This window comes from Pongo pygmaeus, chromosome 2 (assembly GCF_028885625.2).
Source record: "Pongo pygmaeus isolate AG05252 chromosome 2, NHGRI_mPonPyg2-v2.0_pri, whole genome shotgun sequence".
Taxonomy (NCBI): Eukaryota; Metazoa; Chordata; class Mammalia; order Primates; family Hominidae; genus Pongo; species Pongo pygmaeus.
The window spans coordinates 67,520,208-67,536,505 of record NC_085930.1 but is presented as its reverse complement, the minus strand read 5'-3'; the positions used below and the strand labels follow the sequence as shown (position 1 = coordinate 67,536,505).

Here is a 16,298-nt window from a genome sequence, read left to right as displayed (position 1 = left end):
TCTCTTTTGGCTTTTTAAGATCCTGACAAACCCAGAAGTTTTGCTCCCGCTGTAGAATTTCCACGAGTCTTTTTATCTCCAGGGCTCCAACTCTGTGAGGGAGTTAAGGCATTGGTATTGTTCCTGTTTTGAGGGACGGAGAACAGGCCCTGGGGAGAAAAGAGACTTGCTCCTAGTCAGGGACTTGCAGAGGGTCAGGCCTGGGACTGTCGCAGAGCTCCTGATTCCAGTTCCAGCTTGGTCCAGCACATTTCTCGGCATGGTGTTGGGCCTTTAGGGAATGCTGGGTGCAGCCATGGTCGTACCTTTGAGAGGACAATTCGTGCTCTTGTTTTGGGATGCTGGGAAGTGAATGGAGCTAAGATCAATGAATGATGACTTGAAGAGCTACAAGTTATGGATAACATTTGCAAAAATGGGATTGAGAAAAACCATAGCATATATCACCCATTAAGATGGCTACTATTAAAAAAAAAAAGAGTAACAAAAAATAATGTTGGTGAGGATGTGGAGAAACAGGAACTCTTGTGCACTATTGGTGGGAATCTAAAATGGTACAGCCACTATGGAAAACAGTATGGTAGTTCCTCAAAAAATTAAAAATGAAATTACTATATGATTCAGAAAGTCTGATTCTGGGGAATATGCCCCAAATAATTGAAAACAGGTACTCAAAGAAATATCTGTATACTCATGTTCAAAGCAGCATTAATCACAAAGTCTAAGAGTTGGACACAACCAACGTGTCCATCGACAGATGAATGGATAAACAAAATGTGATTTATCCATACAACGGACTATTATTCAACCTTAAAAAGGAGGGAAATTCTGATACATGCTACCACATGAAGGAATCTTGAGGACATTATGCTAAGCGAAATAAACCAGTCACAAAAGGACAAAAACTGTATGACTCAACTTTTATGAGTTACTGGAGCAGTCAGATTTATAGACAGAAAGTAGAATGGTGGGTGCCAGATATGGGAGGAGAGGGGAATGGAAACTTACCATTTAATGGGTACGGAGTTTTAGTTTTGCAACCTGAAAAGAGTTCTGGAGATGAGTTGTACAACAATGTGAATGTACTTACTACTACTATATACTTGAAAATGGTCAAGTTTGTAAATTTTATGGTATATATATTTTATGCAAATTTTTAAAATAAAAAATAACTTAAAAAGCTCCCAAACAGGCCGGGTGTAGTGGCTCACACCTGTAATCCCAGCACTTTGGGAAGCTGAGATGGGAGGATCACTTGAGGTTGGGAGTTTGAGACCAGTCTGGCCAAGATGTCAAAACCCCGTCTCTACTAAAAATACAAAAATTAGCCAGGAGTGGTGGCAGGCACCTGTAATCCCAGGTACTCGAGAAGCTGAGGCAGGAGAATCACACAAACCCAGGAGGCGGAGGTTGCAGTGAGCCAAAATCGTGCCACTGCACTCCAGCCCGGGTGTCAGAGCAAGACTCCATCTCGGGAGGAAAAACAACAACAACAAATAATAATAATAATAATAAAAATAAAAAAATAAAAAAAAATGAAGCTCCCAAACGAACCCCATAGCATGGTAAACTGCAGTAACTGCAATGTCATGATTTTTCTAAGAGGCCATTAGAAAACAACTTTATGCTAATTGGCTGTCTCTGGTGACCTAGCCAGTATCCTTTAAGGACAGGCATCAGCAATGACGTCTCCCCTGATGCCTGGAGGCCCAACCTCAACAGCTGCAGCCATGCCCGTTTCCCCAAATGCCTGCTCTGCGCTCACCACTCTACTGAGCTCTTCACATGCATCACCTTATCATAGGCTCACAGCTGCCTACGAGCTGTTCTTCCTCTCATTTTACAGTCATGCACAACTGATGCCGGGAGAGGCAAGGCTGCAGGGCAAGGAAGGGTCTACTTGGCGAGGAGCCGAAGCAGGGGGTCTGGGCCCTGAGCCCACAGAGCACCTCTCCCAGAAGCCTGCCTCTCTCCCTGGCAGAGACCACTGGCTCAGAGTCACCAGGGCAGGGCAGTTTGCCTCATTCATGCCCACATCCCCACCCCACCAGTGCCATAGGGCCTCCAGTGAACATTTGTCCAGTGAATCAATGAATAATTTTGTGTTCGTGTGTGGGGTGCTGCCAACAGGACACCAGGTGGCACGAAATTTTGGCAGAACTTGGTTCCCAGAATCATCCTCTAAAGGCCTGGCTTTTGAGGAGAGTGAGGTGGCTGCGCAGGGCCATTGAGCCCTGGGGTCTTCCCCAGAGGGGGGGAGGGCAGGAGGTGGGTGCGGGTGTCCGGGACGACAGAAGCCCCCTGGAATGCAGAGGCGCTGCACTCTGGGAGAGTAGACTCCCAGGAGCCTTCCCCAGCTCACCAGTGCAGTGTGTGTGTGTGTGTGTGTGTGTGTGTGATGCATGGGGTGTGTGTCTGTGGTGTGTGTATATGTGTAGTGTACTTGGTATGTGTGTGGTGTGTGTGTGTGTATATGATGTGTTTGGTCTGTGTGTCTGTAGTACGTTTGGTGTGTGTGTGGTGCATGGTGTGTTTTTGTGTGGCATGTGTGTTGTGCGCTGTATGTGTATGGTATGTACTGTGTATAGTGTATGTGTTGTATGTGCTGTGTGTGTGTTGTATGTGCACAGTAGGTGGTGTACATGTGTTGTGTGTTTGATGTGTGTGATATGTGGTGTATATGTGTTGTGCAGTGTGTGTGATGAGTGTTGTGTATGGTGTATGTTGTATGTGTGTGGTGAGTGCTGTGTGTTTGTGTGTGATGAGTGTTGTGTATGGTGTATGTTGTATGTGTGTGGTGAGTGCTGTGTGTTTGTGTGTGATGAGTGGTGTGTGTGGTGTGTATTGTATGTGCATGACATGTGTGGTCTGTGTGTTGTACGTGTGGTGAGTGGTATGTGTGATGTGTTTGTGATGTGTATTGTGTGTGGTGAGTGGTGTGTGTATGCTGTGTGTGGTGTATTGTGTGTGGTGAGTGTTTTTTTTGTGTGGTAATGTGGTATATGTGTGTTGTGTGTGATGAGTGGTGTATGTATTTTGTGCATGTAGTGTGTGTTGTTATGTGCATGGTAGGTTATATGCATGTGTGTTATGTGTGTGATAAGTGATGCGTGTCATGAGTGGTGTATGTGTGCTGCCATGTGTTGTATGTGTGGTGTGTGTGATGTGTTGTCTGTTTTGTGAATGTTGTGTGTGTGTTGTTATATGTGTGGTATATGTGGTGTGTGTAGTGAGTGGTATGTATGGTGTATGTTGTATGTGCATGGTAGGTGGTGTATGTGTGTGGTGTGTTGTATGTGTTATATGTGTGGTAAGTGTTGTGTGTGTGTTGTACATGTGTGGTAGGTGGTAGGTGGTATATGTGTGTTGTGTGTTTGTGTGATGTGTGTGTTGTGTGTGTGGTAGGTGGTATGTGTGCTGTGTGTTTGCATGATGTGTGTGGTGAGTGTTGTGTTGTGTTGTATGTGCATGATGGGTGGTGTATGTGTGGTGTGTGTGATGAGTAGTGTGTTTTGTGTATGTGGTGTGTGTTGTATGTGTGTGGTAGGTGTTGTCTGTGTGTTGTGTGTTGTGTGTGGTAGGTGGTATATGTGTGTTGTGTGTTTGTGTGATGTGTGTGTTGTGTGTTGTGTGTGGTAGGTGGTATATGTGTGTTGTGTGTTTGTGTGATGAGTGTGTTGTGTGTGGTAGGTGGTGTATGTGTGTTGTGTGTTTGCGTGATGTGTGTGGTGAGTGGTGTGTGTTATGTACTGGATGTGCATGATGGGTGGTGTATGTGTGGTGTGTGTGATGAGTAGTGTGTTTTGTGTATGTGGTGTGTGTTGTATGTGTGTGGTAGGTGTTGTCTGTGTGTTGTGTGTTGTGTGTGGTAGGTGGTATATGTGTGTTGTGTGTTTGTGTGATGAGTGTGTTGTGTGTGGTAGGTGGTGTATGTGTGTTGTGTGTTTGCGTGATGTGTGTGGTGAGTGGTGTGTGTTATGTACTGGATGTGCATGATGGGTGGTGTATGTGTGGTGCGTGCAGTGTGTGTGTATGTGTCACTGTGTGCATATCAGGGTGAAAGGACTAACAACTCTGTTAAAAACTGGAATTCCCCATCTGGAGTGATTTCCTTGAAATTCTTCTTCCAGAGACGGTGTTCGCAAAAAAACCCAAAAGAAAAACCCTTGCTGAATTCGACATCCAGGCCCCTGCTGTTTCACATACCCCATGGCCCACCTCCCGACCTCAGTGCCCTGCTAAGTCCCTTCCAGTATCTTCCACGCCTTCTGACCCTCTTGGCTTGGCAGGAGCCCAGTCTCAGGGTATGGCCTGGCTTAGGGGTACTTTGAGGCTCAACTCGAATATTAGATCGAGCCCTGGGTTTGGTCTCAGGAGATCTGAATTCAAGGGCTGTCTCTGCTTCCCCGCTTCCCGTTTCTCCTCTGCCCTCCCTACTATCTGCTAGGTTTTAAGATTTATGGGAAATACAGCACAGCCAACCCTCCTCCCTTCTGGGGTTATTGGCCTTGTGGCCACCTCCATGTAGAATGGGGTGTGCCGGGGACCTGGGGCTTCACCAGGCGAAGCTTGAAGCTTGGCTTATCTATTCAGAAAAACCATCCTGCAGGGGGAATCCTTCCTTCAGAACCACTTCAGGGGCTCCAGGGAGATTTGTTTTTCTCTCAATAGCTTATGTTTCAGAAATATGCCATAAACTTCCAACAGTTCAGCTCCGCAAGTGCTCATCCTCAGTTTAATAGTTCAAATGTCAACTGTAGTATCAACCTCCTCTAAAAGAGGTCTAGTGAAGTAGAAAATTTAAGTCCGCTCGGGTGGTTTCAGTACACAGAACAGACATGGGCAGAACAGGGGGATGTTTTCCCAAGGAAGCGCGGTGCCTCCAGAGTCGAGGAAAGAGCTATTTCCACCTGAAAGCTCAGCTGTGGCTTGGAGGAGCAGCAGGGCAGCCAGAGCTGCTGGTAGAAGTCATGACGTACAAAGCACCGCAGACCACAAAGGAAATCTGAGGGTGTGCCAGGGTTTCTGAGGCAGGGAAGCAATTTCTGACTAAAAGATGATTCACGCAGCTTCCCTCCGAGGGCAAGTTTAGTTACTGATGATTACAAATAAGAATGGAAAGAAAAAAGGCTCTGCCATTCTCAGAAAGGATGGGGCCCAGGGTGGGGCTGGGCTCCTGAGAGGCCTCCCAGCCTGCAGCCTCAGCCCTCGCACCACCCTCCACCCGTGCCTGGGGTGGTTCTTCTGAGCGCTGGGAGGAGAAAGCCCATTAGGGGCTTATTTGCTACCACTGGCTCCCCCCAGTTCTCCCAGCCTCACCTCTTGTCATTCTGGCCCTGCAGAAATACCCAGGCCACAAATCACCATGTTTCCTAAGTGAGCTACACATCTTAAGATCTCTGGGCCTTTGCAGGGTCGTGCCCCCTGCCTGGAATACTCTTGCCCCCTGCCTGCTTGGTGAATTCCTCCAGAATTCTCTGGGCCCAGCTCTGCCACTTGGTGGTGAGGAGCAACCCTGGCAGGTTCCCTTCTGTTTCTGCAGTGCAGTTTTCCTAGCTGCGAGATGGGAATGGTCCTATTTGGCCAGCTGATCTGAAGGGGATGTTGAGGGTCAAGAAAGACAGTGGCTGGCATAGCAAACTACAGAGGGGAAAGCTCAGAAAGAGCAGCAGAGGGAAACAGCGTAATGACTGCCATGGATGAGCGCCTGCCTACTCTGTGTTAAGCACTGTGCAGGGTGCTGTACACACCTCAGCTCGTCTAAGCTTCACAACAGCCCTCGGACAAACAGCCTCATGGCAGAGGTGTAGCTCTGCCCTGAGTGGCAGGGACCTGGGCCTGGGCTTGGGATTGTACAGATCTGGGTTCCGATCCTGGCTTGGCCTCAGATCTGCTTGGGTACTCTCGGCATGTGGCTTAACTGCTCCAACTGCAGGGTCCTTATCTACGCATTGGGGTGTGGTGTCACCCACTCTGTGGGTTGTCATACAAAGCAAGGTAGGGAAAGCACTCAGCATTGAGCCTATCTAAGTAAATGTTAGCAATAATGATATGCTCACTTTATAGACTGAAAAATAGAGGCTCAGAGAGGTTAAGTAACTGGCTCAGGGTCACACAGGTGATGAGTGTTGGGGCTGGGATATGAACCTGGTCTGTCAGACTTTAGAGACAAACCTCTTAACCATTGCTTCCTGAGCTAGGTATTGGAACACCTGGATTCTAACTTCACTAACCCATGGGGTGACTTGGGACAAATCCCTTCCCATTTCTCAGAGTAAACTGAGGGGGCTGAACTAGGTGGTCTCTACGGTTTGTGAATCTTGTAGACCTTGCAATCTATCCTTGCAAATACTCTTTTTTTTTCAGTAAAAGACATCGGCTAATTGGGAGGTCTATGGATCAATGCTGCCTGGATGGCTGAGGGTAGTTGTGGAAGAGACCAGCTCAACAAGCTGGAGGTAGTGAGAGAGCACTGGTATTGGCCATGGGACTGGATCCAAGGCCACCTCCTGCCTCTTGCTGCCATACAAGAACAAAAAAGTAGAAGGTAGAGACATCAGTCCTGCCTTAAGACTCCTATAAATTCATAGTCACCCATCCACCCATTCACATATTCATCCATCCATCCGTCCATTCATCCATCCATCTATTCATCCACCATTCCATTCCATCAAGCAATCAACACATCTACTCATCCCATCCATCCATCCATCCATCCATCCATCCATCCATCCATCCATCCATCCATCCATCCACCTACCAGCCAATATATCCATGCATCTACTCATCCATCCACCAATGAACACATCCATCCATCCATTTACCAACCATCACATCCACCCATCCATCCATCTATTCATCCATCCACCCATCCATCCACCTAACCGCCATCCATCTATCCATCCACCCATCCATTCATCCACCCACTCATCCATCCACCCACTCATCCATCCACCCATCCATGCATTCATCCATCAATCCATCCATCCCCTCATTCATCCATCCGCCCATCCATCTACCTACCCACCACTCATTCATCCATCCCCCCTTCTCCCTACCTATCCCTCATCTCATTGATTACTCATCTACACATTTATTCATCAGTCCATTCACTTACATCACCCATCCACCCAGCACTTCCCAAAAGTCTATCCGAGGGGGATAAGAGAAGACTCAGCTGTCTCCTGCTCTTAAAAAGCCCACAGCCTGGCATCAGACAGCAAGAAGACACAGAGGAACTGGCCTCCTTATGGAAGGGGAAATACAGTGTATGGGAGCCCAGCCCTGCCCAGGGTCTTATTTTCCCAGTCTAGGCTCATTTCCCAATTAAAGCTGATGGGTAGTGAAGCTGGTGGACATTGCATGTCCTTTCTGCCCTGTCTCCTCTTGTATGGTTTCAGAATGTCCTGCAATCTAGATTTCCTGTCCTGGTTTGGAGCGTGGCCGGATGTCTGCCCTGAGCAGAGCAGCTTGAGCCTTTTCTCAGTCTTCATCTGAGCCTAGAAAGGGGAGCCCCTGAGAGGCCTTTTGCCCCATATGGCTGACAGGCCCTGGCTGTGAATCTCATCCTCTGGACCCCAGACCTTTCTTCCCAAGCAGACCGTAGGCTAGAGGTGCTGCAGGGTTGGTATCTATGACCAAAAACCTAGTCTGGACATCTGACTCAGCAGCTAGCTTTAGGGTATCCATGGGTCAGCTTTGCCGCTAATTGGCTGAATGGTTTTGGGCAATAGCCTTTCCCTCTCTAGCCCTGATGTCTCTGCTCTCTTTATTTGTTAACCTCTGCATTGCTACAAATGGAATTCCCTTTCAGTGGGTGATTTTATTGCTGAATAACAACAATACTAGTCATACTGAGTGCTGTGTGCTGAGCACTTTCCATTAACTAACTCAGTTTATCCTCACAATAATCCAGGATTCTCCCCTTCCCCTAGGAAACTGAGGCACCGAGAGGTTAAATAATTTGTTTATATTCATACAGCTGGTGAGGGATTTGAACGAAGGCAGTCTGGCTCCAGAGTCCAAGTTTTAACCACTATCCAGTCACACAGAGGCTCTGCTGTCCTTCCCACATCGATGGCTGTCAGCTCCCGGCAAAGAGAAAAATGTGGCCAGGGAACTTACAAGAAAGACCCAGAAAGACAGGCGCAGGTATCTACGATGCCAGGGTTCCAGGCGCAGAGGGGACTCTGGTGCCTGAGAGGTGAGGGACCTGGCCTGGGTTACAAACCAAGGACCCCAGTTCCCAGGTCCCTGACCTCTCTCCAGCCTCAGCAGCTGCACCTCCTCAGATGGACTGACTGACCCCTGTCCTTTATGCCACCTGAAAAGACCCAATCCACCAACATCTGGAAATGACATTTCAGCTTTGCCTCCAGTGCTAAAAGGCACTGCTGAACTGAGACTCATCACTGTGGAGAGGTTTCCTCAGCCTTCCTGGCAGATCCCAAGAATTCTTTTTGACTATAATTGCATTACACACATCTCAATCCAAGCCCACCCCACAGGGCTGTGCCCACATGGCTGAAGCCCGTTCTGGGAATCGCCCTTTTCCCCTCTCTGCCACATCTGCAGGAGGAGATCATTATCAGCATCCCAGTTATTTTAGGAAGTCCTGGGGAGCAGAATAAAGCATTGCTGATCTCCCTTGATTCCCAAATTGGGTGGGGTGGGGGAAGAAGACAAAAACGTTGTCATGTTTGGCATCACCCCCAGGGTTCTCTATCACCGTCTGCATGGGTCCTCTGACCTACTTTCTCCGTTGTCAGTTCTGCCTCCCTTAGCCTGCTGCTCCAGGATGATGCGGGTGGCTGCTCAGCTGCTGTGGAGGGTGCAGGAGCTGCCTCCTCCTCCTTCCCCTACCAGCCCTTGGCTCTTTGCTGCTGACTCATGCTCTCTTCCCCATTTTGATAAAGCTGCTAGCAGCTCCTACAAATCCAACCTGATCGAGAAGGTTGCAGCTGGCTCAGGGGCAGAAGGAGGAGGAGGTCAGGGCTCAGCACATTGGGAGGGTAAACAAAAAAGCTTAGCTGATCACCCAGATGCTCGCAAGGCAGAAACGCTCTACATCTGGGAGCTGATGGACATCTGGATGGATGAACTTTGGGTTTCTCTTCATCTAGTGCTGGTTAATTACAAAGGGGCAACCTGTGCTTCTAAACAAGATAGGGTTTACAGCATGGTGAGTCTAGGTAGCTTAGCTGAGACAGTAAGTTGAGAGTTTTTCTTATCAAAATGAATAATATTACTACTATTACCAACAACAACATCATCAGTGGTAGACCGTGAAAATGGCCACAATTATTCTCCTTTCTGAATCCATGTCCTTACAGCACCTTTCATCAAGAGGTGAAGTTTATTTTACCACTGTGTGAATCTGGGCTGGCCTCCTGACTTACATTGGCCAAGAGAATGCCGCAAAAAGTGACAACGTGGCGGTTCAGGCCTCAAGAGAACTTGTACACTTCTGCTCTCTCTTAAAGGCCTGTTGTCGCCATGTGAACAAGCCCAGGCTAGCCTGCTGGAGGAGGTGAGACCACACAGGGCAGGGATGAGCCAGCCCAGCTGAGGCCATGCCAAGTCAGCCTACAGTTCTGCCAAGATCAGCAGAGATGTCCACGTGAACCCCTGCAGATGCAGGAGGAAGCCCAGCTGAGACCAGAAGAACCATCCAGCTGAACCCAGCTTGAATTGCTGACTCACAGGACTTTGAGTGAAATACACAGGTTTGTTTCAAGCCACTAAGTTTTGGAGTAGTTTGTTATGCAGCAAAAGCACACTAATAAAAAGTTTGTGTGTGTGTGGGCAGGGGAGCGGGGGTTCAATGACAGGATTTAAAAAACATAATTAACGATAAAGGTTTCTTTGTCACACAAACATTATAGCAATATTAATAGTATATTAAGTCAAACAGAAATATGTTGCTTACTATCTGACCATACCAAAATATATTAGCAGGATTTGAGACTATGAATCACATTGCTCAATCTGCCCAGTACCTCTGTACCATCCCATGGATGTTGCTCCAGATGGGGGATGTGCCTGGTACCCACTTACCAGAATCTTGGTGGTGTAGGCGCTGTTGATGGCGATGGCATTGACCAGCAGCTCCATGGTCTTGGTGTTGATGGAGCTGGGGTCGGGGATCTCTTTATAGTGGACGTCGCCGACATAGGCCTGTACCACTGTCATGCGATTGGTGGTCAGCGTGCCCGTCTTGTCTGAGCAGATGGCTGTGGCATTGCCCATGGTCTCACAGGCGTCCAGGTGGCGTACCAGGTTGTTGTCCTTCATCATTTTCTGGCAGAAGGGGCAGGTGAGAGGGCAACAGTGAGGAGAGGGGCTGGGGAGCATGGGGTGCCTAGAGGCACTGGGTAAACATGTAGTAAGTAAGGCAGAGCCACCACAGCCTGCCCCTTTGCTTCCTGCACTTGTAAAGGATCTTGGTTGCTGCTGCCTCCTACACCTGGGCTTCTTTTGTCTGTGCATGGCCCTTTTCTTTCTCTTTTAGTATCTGAACCATTTAAAAGACTCAATTAATTGAATTTATTAATTTGGATTATAGAAGTAATCTACATTTTTTATGGGAAAAAGGGGGGAAAGATAAATAAGGTTGGTTCCTCTCTGAGTACTTTAAATATTTTTCTCTTATAGACTAACATAAGTAACTATTCCTTATCTGGTCATGAATTTTCTCAAACGTATCATCTTTCACTGGTGCCTGGCTTTCATTCTCATTTTAATTTTACCAAAAGTAAATAAATTAGCATGTAGGAAAATATCTGGAAAAATATCAAAGTATTAATGTCATTATTGCTAAGTGATAGAATTACAGATTTTTGTCTTTTCTATGACTAACATATATCACTTGCATAATAAAAACCACACATTTCTTTAAAAAATATATATACACAAAAGGAAAAAGAAAACATATCAACTATTAGCTACCATGCAGAACTAGGTACATCTTGTTCAAAGTCAACATCCTTTTTTTTGAAATTTATAACAAAAATGGAATATTCCTATACACAATATTTTCTTCTATCTGCCTTCTTTTCTCTTTGGCCCAACTCCACACTCATACCTTCTTCTAGGTTCTCAAACAATTAATGCAAATGAAGTAATTCTCAAGGAAATACTGTTCTTCATGCAGGCCCTCCTGACATAGTAGCTGAATCAGATGGAGTTCTAGGCTGTGCCTAGGAATTTGATTTCCTTTATTTTTGCTCCTCATTATAACTCTTTATAACCAGGGTAAAAAAGAAGTGCAGTTAGAATAATTTTAATAGAGCTTTATGTTACTAAAAATGAGTATTAGTAGGATTATATTCTCTTGCAGTTTCTCCTACTGTAACTCGTGATAATAGTAATAATAAATGCATGTTGAATGATCAACGGCAACTTGAATTTGCAACACATGTTACAGTTTGCAAAGCCTTGTTGCGAATTACTTCTTGTCCGATGTTTTAAGAATTCTGTGGCACAGGAAAAGATTCTGGTAATCCATTTTGGCAACTGAAGAAATCTAGGCAAAGTGACCTGACCAGGATCACACACCTGGAGGGGTTTAAAGCTGGGATTTGAACCTACCTCTGTTTAACCTCACAGCCTGGACCTTTCTATTGGGCCTCAGCCCACCTGCACTCTCTGCAGAGGGTTTGTCTGTTGGACTCAAGAATCTTTAAGTCCGTACTGTCCAATATGGTAGTCACATATATTGTGACTACATGTATAGGGTACTGAGCACTTGAAATGTGGCTATTCTGAAGTTAAATGTGCTGTGAGTGCAAAATACACATCAGATTTAGAGGATATTATGAAAAAATGTAAAAGCAGTCGTTCATTTATAATTTTTATATTGATCACATATTGGATTGATAATAATTTGGATAGTAATGTTGGATTTGACGTACTGGGTTAAGTAAATTATATTATTAAAATTAACTTCACTGGTTTCTTTTTACTTTTTCAAAATAATGTAGCTACTAGGAATTTTTTCTTCTTTTTAAAAAAATTATTTTATTTTGTAGAGATGGGGTCTCACTATTTGCCCAAGCTGATCTTGAACTTCTGGGCTCAAGCGATCCTCCTGCCTCGGCCTCTGAAAGTGCTGGGGATTACAGGCATGAGTCACCACGTCTGGCTGCTACTAGGAAACTTAAAATTGCACATGTGGCTCACAGTCTGTCTCTTTTTGGGCAGTGCTGATCTAAGTGGTCAGTCATCTCTGTGCTCTTGATGGTGGCTCCCAGGTCCAGGCTCAGAGAGGGCACAGTCTGCCTCTCCTGTGTTGGGGTGCTCTCCTAAGTTTATCAAGTGACTGTAAAAGTACCTAACTTTAACACTACCTAAGATGAGCGAAGGTAGCGGGTGCCAGAGATACGAACTGTAGAAGGCACAGAGGCCTAAAAGCATCTGTATATGATTCTCCCAAACCAGCTCTGTGCACCTTTCAAGGACATCCCCAGGCTCAGTGAAACTGCTGTGGAGGTCCCCTACTCATAGCTCTGTAACAGTCACCCTCTGCTGGCACCGGGTCCCAAAGTAGCCTCTTGTTGTGACCTGTTTGGGCTTTGGTTTGTGGGGATGGAGTTTCTTCAAGAACCCTAAAACAGGAAGACGATAAGGGCTGTATTTGTTACACAGAACTGCCACTTTCTGGCACCTGTCTAGAGATCTCTTTTCTGTATGAAATTACATCGGAGAGCCCAGCCCAAATTCCAGCTTGGAAACTGACGCTCACCATGCCCTCCGGAGGCTCTGCCAATTTCTCAGAGTGAATGCCTCATTTATAAACATGGCCACACCTCCACCCTCGCAGGGACGTTCTGGCACGGGGCACTGGGAAACAGAAGCCCTATGCCCGGCCCTTCGAGGTGGAGAAAACATGGGGCAAAGGGAAGAAAATGAGACCCGGGTGTGAGAACCTGGGGGTGACCCAGTAGGGTCAGATTCGCAGTGACTGGGCACCGCAGACAGTCATGGCCTGGGTGCAGTGGAGGTGCGGCTCTGCCATCAGGGTAGCGCTTAGAAAGGTCCCAGACCAAGCTTCCCTGGAAAACATTCATGACCCCAGCTCTTCATTTAACTGCTTTAAAATTTCTTATATTTTTAGCCTCTTTCCCAAGTGGAGGAGGCTTCTATGAAATCAGACTTCCTTTTTGTTTTTGGCTTACCCCTCACACTTCAGGGAGCCACCTCTGAGATGAGTTTTACAAGCGCTACAAGTTGCCAGCGGGGCCTACGACTGAGACCGCCAGACTTCTGCGTAAATTTGGTGGGGTAAGGATGAATTCTGGCTTGCACGGTGATGTCTTTATTATTTTTTTTTTAAATTTTTGAGTTGATTATCAATGTCTAAAAATCACAAGAGTTTACATTAAGTCCAGATTTCTGGCTTCTCTTGGAAAAAGGTGACAATGTGGCAATGCTGGGCCTGCACCCCTGCAAGGCGGTGTGTGGCTGGGCTGAATAACAGCTGCCTCTTCAGCCAGGGTATGGCTCTCTGGTTTGCTACAGGCCCCTGGACTCTATGAAAGCGTCAGAGTTTTGGGGTCCTGCATACATTCTTCTTCCAAGCTCCTAGGGGGTCTATGGGGCTTCTTCATTCATCTCCCAACCCCAGCACCGGCCCCAGTGATTCCCCCAGGCCCTCAGCTGCAGCTGCATCAGCCGGCTGGTCCTGCTCTCCTCCCCTCTCACCTTCACCGAATAGGCCAACGAGATGGTGACGGCCAGAGGCAGCCCCTCGGGCACAGCGACCACCAGCACCGTCACGCCAATGATGAAGAACTTGACAAAGTACTGCACGTAGACAGGCGTGCACTCAGGCAGCCACGGCTTCTTGTTGACCACGAAGGTGTCCACAGTGAAGTAGAGCACCAGGATGATCACCGTGATGGCTGACATCACCAAGCCTGCAATGTGAGGGACACATGCTCGGGGGGTTCCAGGAAGTGGAGGCTGGGGGTGGTGTGGACCAAACCTTTGGCTGAAAGAGCTCTGGGTCAGGCTGACCCCAGCTCACCTCCCAGCTCTGCCACTCCTTGCTTTGTGACCTGTGGCAAGTTCTTGAGACCTTGATCCTCACCGAGCCTCAGTCTCCTGCTCTGTACAATGGGGATGCATACTTCCTCCCCAGGATTTTGTAAGGCTCAAATGTGGTAATAATGCATGCAAAGTGCCCAGCATGGTGCTCGACACATAGTAGGTGCTCAAGAGATGTGTGCCGAGTGACTGTGTGAATAAATGAGGAATGGTTTGCATAGAGCTTTCATACAATAATGATGTGAAGTTGGTATCATTTATTCATTCATTTATTCGACAAATACCTTTTGAGCACCTATGACATGCCAGGCACATCTTAGTTCCTAGTTTGGGAACTAGGGACACAGCAGTAAAGAAGACAAGAGTTCCTGCCCTTGAGGAGCAGACATTCTAGAGGAGGAGGAAGACAAGAAACAAAAAAACGAATACATGAACAAGACAGTTTCAGATATGGCGACACACTGTGAAGAAAAAGGCCAGGATGATGTGATAGAAAGTGACATGGGGGGCAGGGGTAGGGACTGGTTACTTTAGCTAGGGTGGCCAGGGAAGGTTTCTTGGAGGAGGTGATATTTGAGCAGACACCAGTCGCATGGTGACCTAGGGAAGAACACTCCATGTAGAGGAAACAGCAGGTGGCTTTTTTTTTGGATGAGGAAACTGAGGCTCAGATAGGGGAAGTGACTTGCTTGCAGCCACAGGCAAGTGACTTGCTTGCTGTAACTGTAGGAACGCAGTTGGGGACCCGTCCTGATCCCCTGGGGGTTCCTCTTTAGTTTAGCATGCCCATCCCCCATCTGCTACAGGTGCTACTGCAGGTGCTGCGGAGACTGCTCACACCCGCAGACTCTGACAGAGGAGGAGCCTGCTAAGGTGACTGGGTCCCCTTGTTGGGAAGTGCTTGGGAATGCACTCCCATCTTAACCTGATGGCCAGCATCCAGTGGCTGACATGTTAGTCCCAAAGCCCAGCCATCTGCTTTGAGGTAGGACAGACCCTAGAGTTCTGGGCAGCATGGACTTTATCCTGAGGACAGTGGGAGTCACGGAGGAGGTTTGAGCAGAGGAGGGCAGGGATGGATTTGGGTTGCTCCAGAGCTCCCATGGGATAGGGAGAGGCTGGGAGTTCTCTGGAAATCTCAGCTGCCCCTGGCTTCTTCCCTGGTGTGGACCTGTGCCCCTTGCAGGTCTCACCTGAGAGCACCCTGTCAGTAGATCCCCTGTCTACCCATCTCAGGGAATTCAGCCAAAGAGAGAGGCAGAGATGGGCTGTGAACCCAGGAGTGCTTCACTGTATGCTCCATTCTTGGCAGGGCCGAGGTGCAGGAGGGAGAGGAGTGAGGACTTTGAAGGCCACGGGGTTGTTCTTATCGCTTAGTTCCCGGCCCTGTCAGTGCCATGTTTCCATAGAGTCTTCTGCCTGTGACGGTGGCGATGGCGGGATAGAGGATAGAGGAAATCCCTGGGCCCACAGCTCTCCACCCCCACCTCCAGCTGCGGAGCCTCAGAGCCGGCTCCATCCCTGTCTGACAGTCAGAGGGGCGGGAAGCCAAGCTCCCAGCAGCCGGGAGCTGTCACCGGGCCCCCAAGTTTAAATATAGACAGCCAAGCCTGTAATCTGCTTCCCTTCCCCATGCCATGGTGTCTATAATTAGAGCTGGGGAGACAGCCACAAAGGATCGAGCAGCCAGGTGGGAAGGCCTTGGCGTTTGCTACCTCCTTACCCGGGAGGGGAAGCCTAGGCCATGCCAGAGGGTCGGGGGCTCACTTTGCAGCTGGGCCAGCGGGGCTGTCACCAGCCATCACCTGCAGTTACCACTTTAGTTGGGATGCCCAGTTGTTGTGCGGGGGCTCAGATCATGGGTTTCTCCCTGGGCTCCTGGCACTGTCCCTCAACCTCTTCAGTTTTTCCTCTGCACTGTGGCCAGGGTGGTCATGATAAAGCCCAAACCCATTCTTGTCTTCCTCTGCTCAAGTCTCTTCCATGGCTCCCACCGTCCTCAGGATAAAGTCTGTGTTGCTTGGAACTTCGAGCCCTGCACCCTTTCCAGCTGCTGCACCTGCCAAGTGCTAATGCTTTGTATGCAGAGTCTCCTTTAACTCCCACAGCAATCTGTGAAGTGGGGACAACTATTATCCTCATTTTACAGATGAGGATACAGAGGCTCAGAGCTAGAAGTTACTTTCCCAAGTTCTCACAGCCATTGCCGGACAAGAAGGCAGGCCATCTGCTACCAGAGCCTTGGCTTTGCT

General features: G+C 47.9%; 1 protein-coding gene across 17 annotated transcripts in view; it reads right to left on the bottom strand.

The window, feature by feature from the left end:
* The window catches only part of ATP2B2 (ATPase plasma membrane Ca2+ transporting 2), a 388,403-nt gene that overhangs the window by 38,760 nt on the left and 333,345 nt on the right, over window positions 1-16,298 (bottom strand). For all 17 annotated transcript variants that reach the window (XM_054481331.2, XM_054481334.2, XM_054481347.2 and 14 more), the window contains 2 exons: window positions 13,702-13,916; window positions 10,057-10,299 (listed from right to left, as the gene is read on the bottom strand). In XM_054481331.2, coding sequence (XP_054337306.1) covers window positions 10,057-10,299; window positions 13,702-13,916 — 458 coding nt within the window. The remainder of the gene's footprint in view (window positions 1-10,056; window positions 10,300-13,701; window positions 13,917-16,298) is intronic.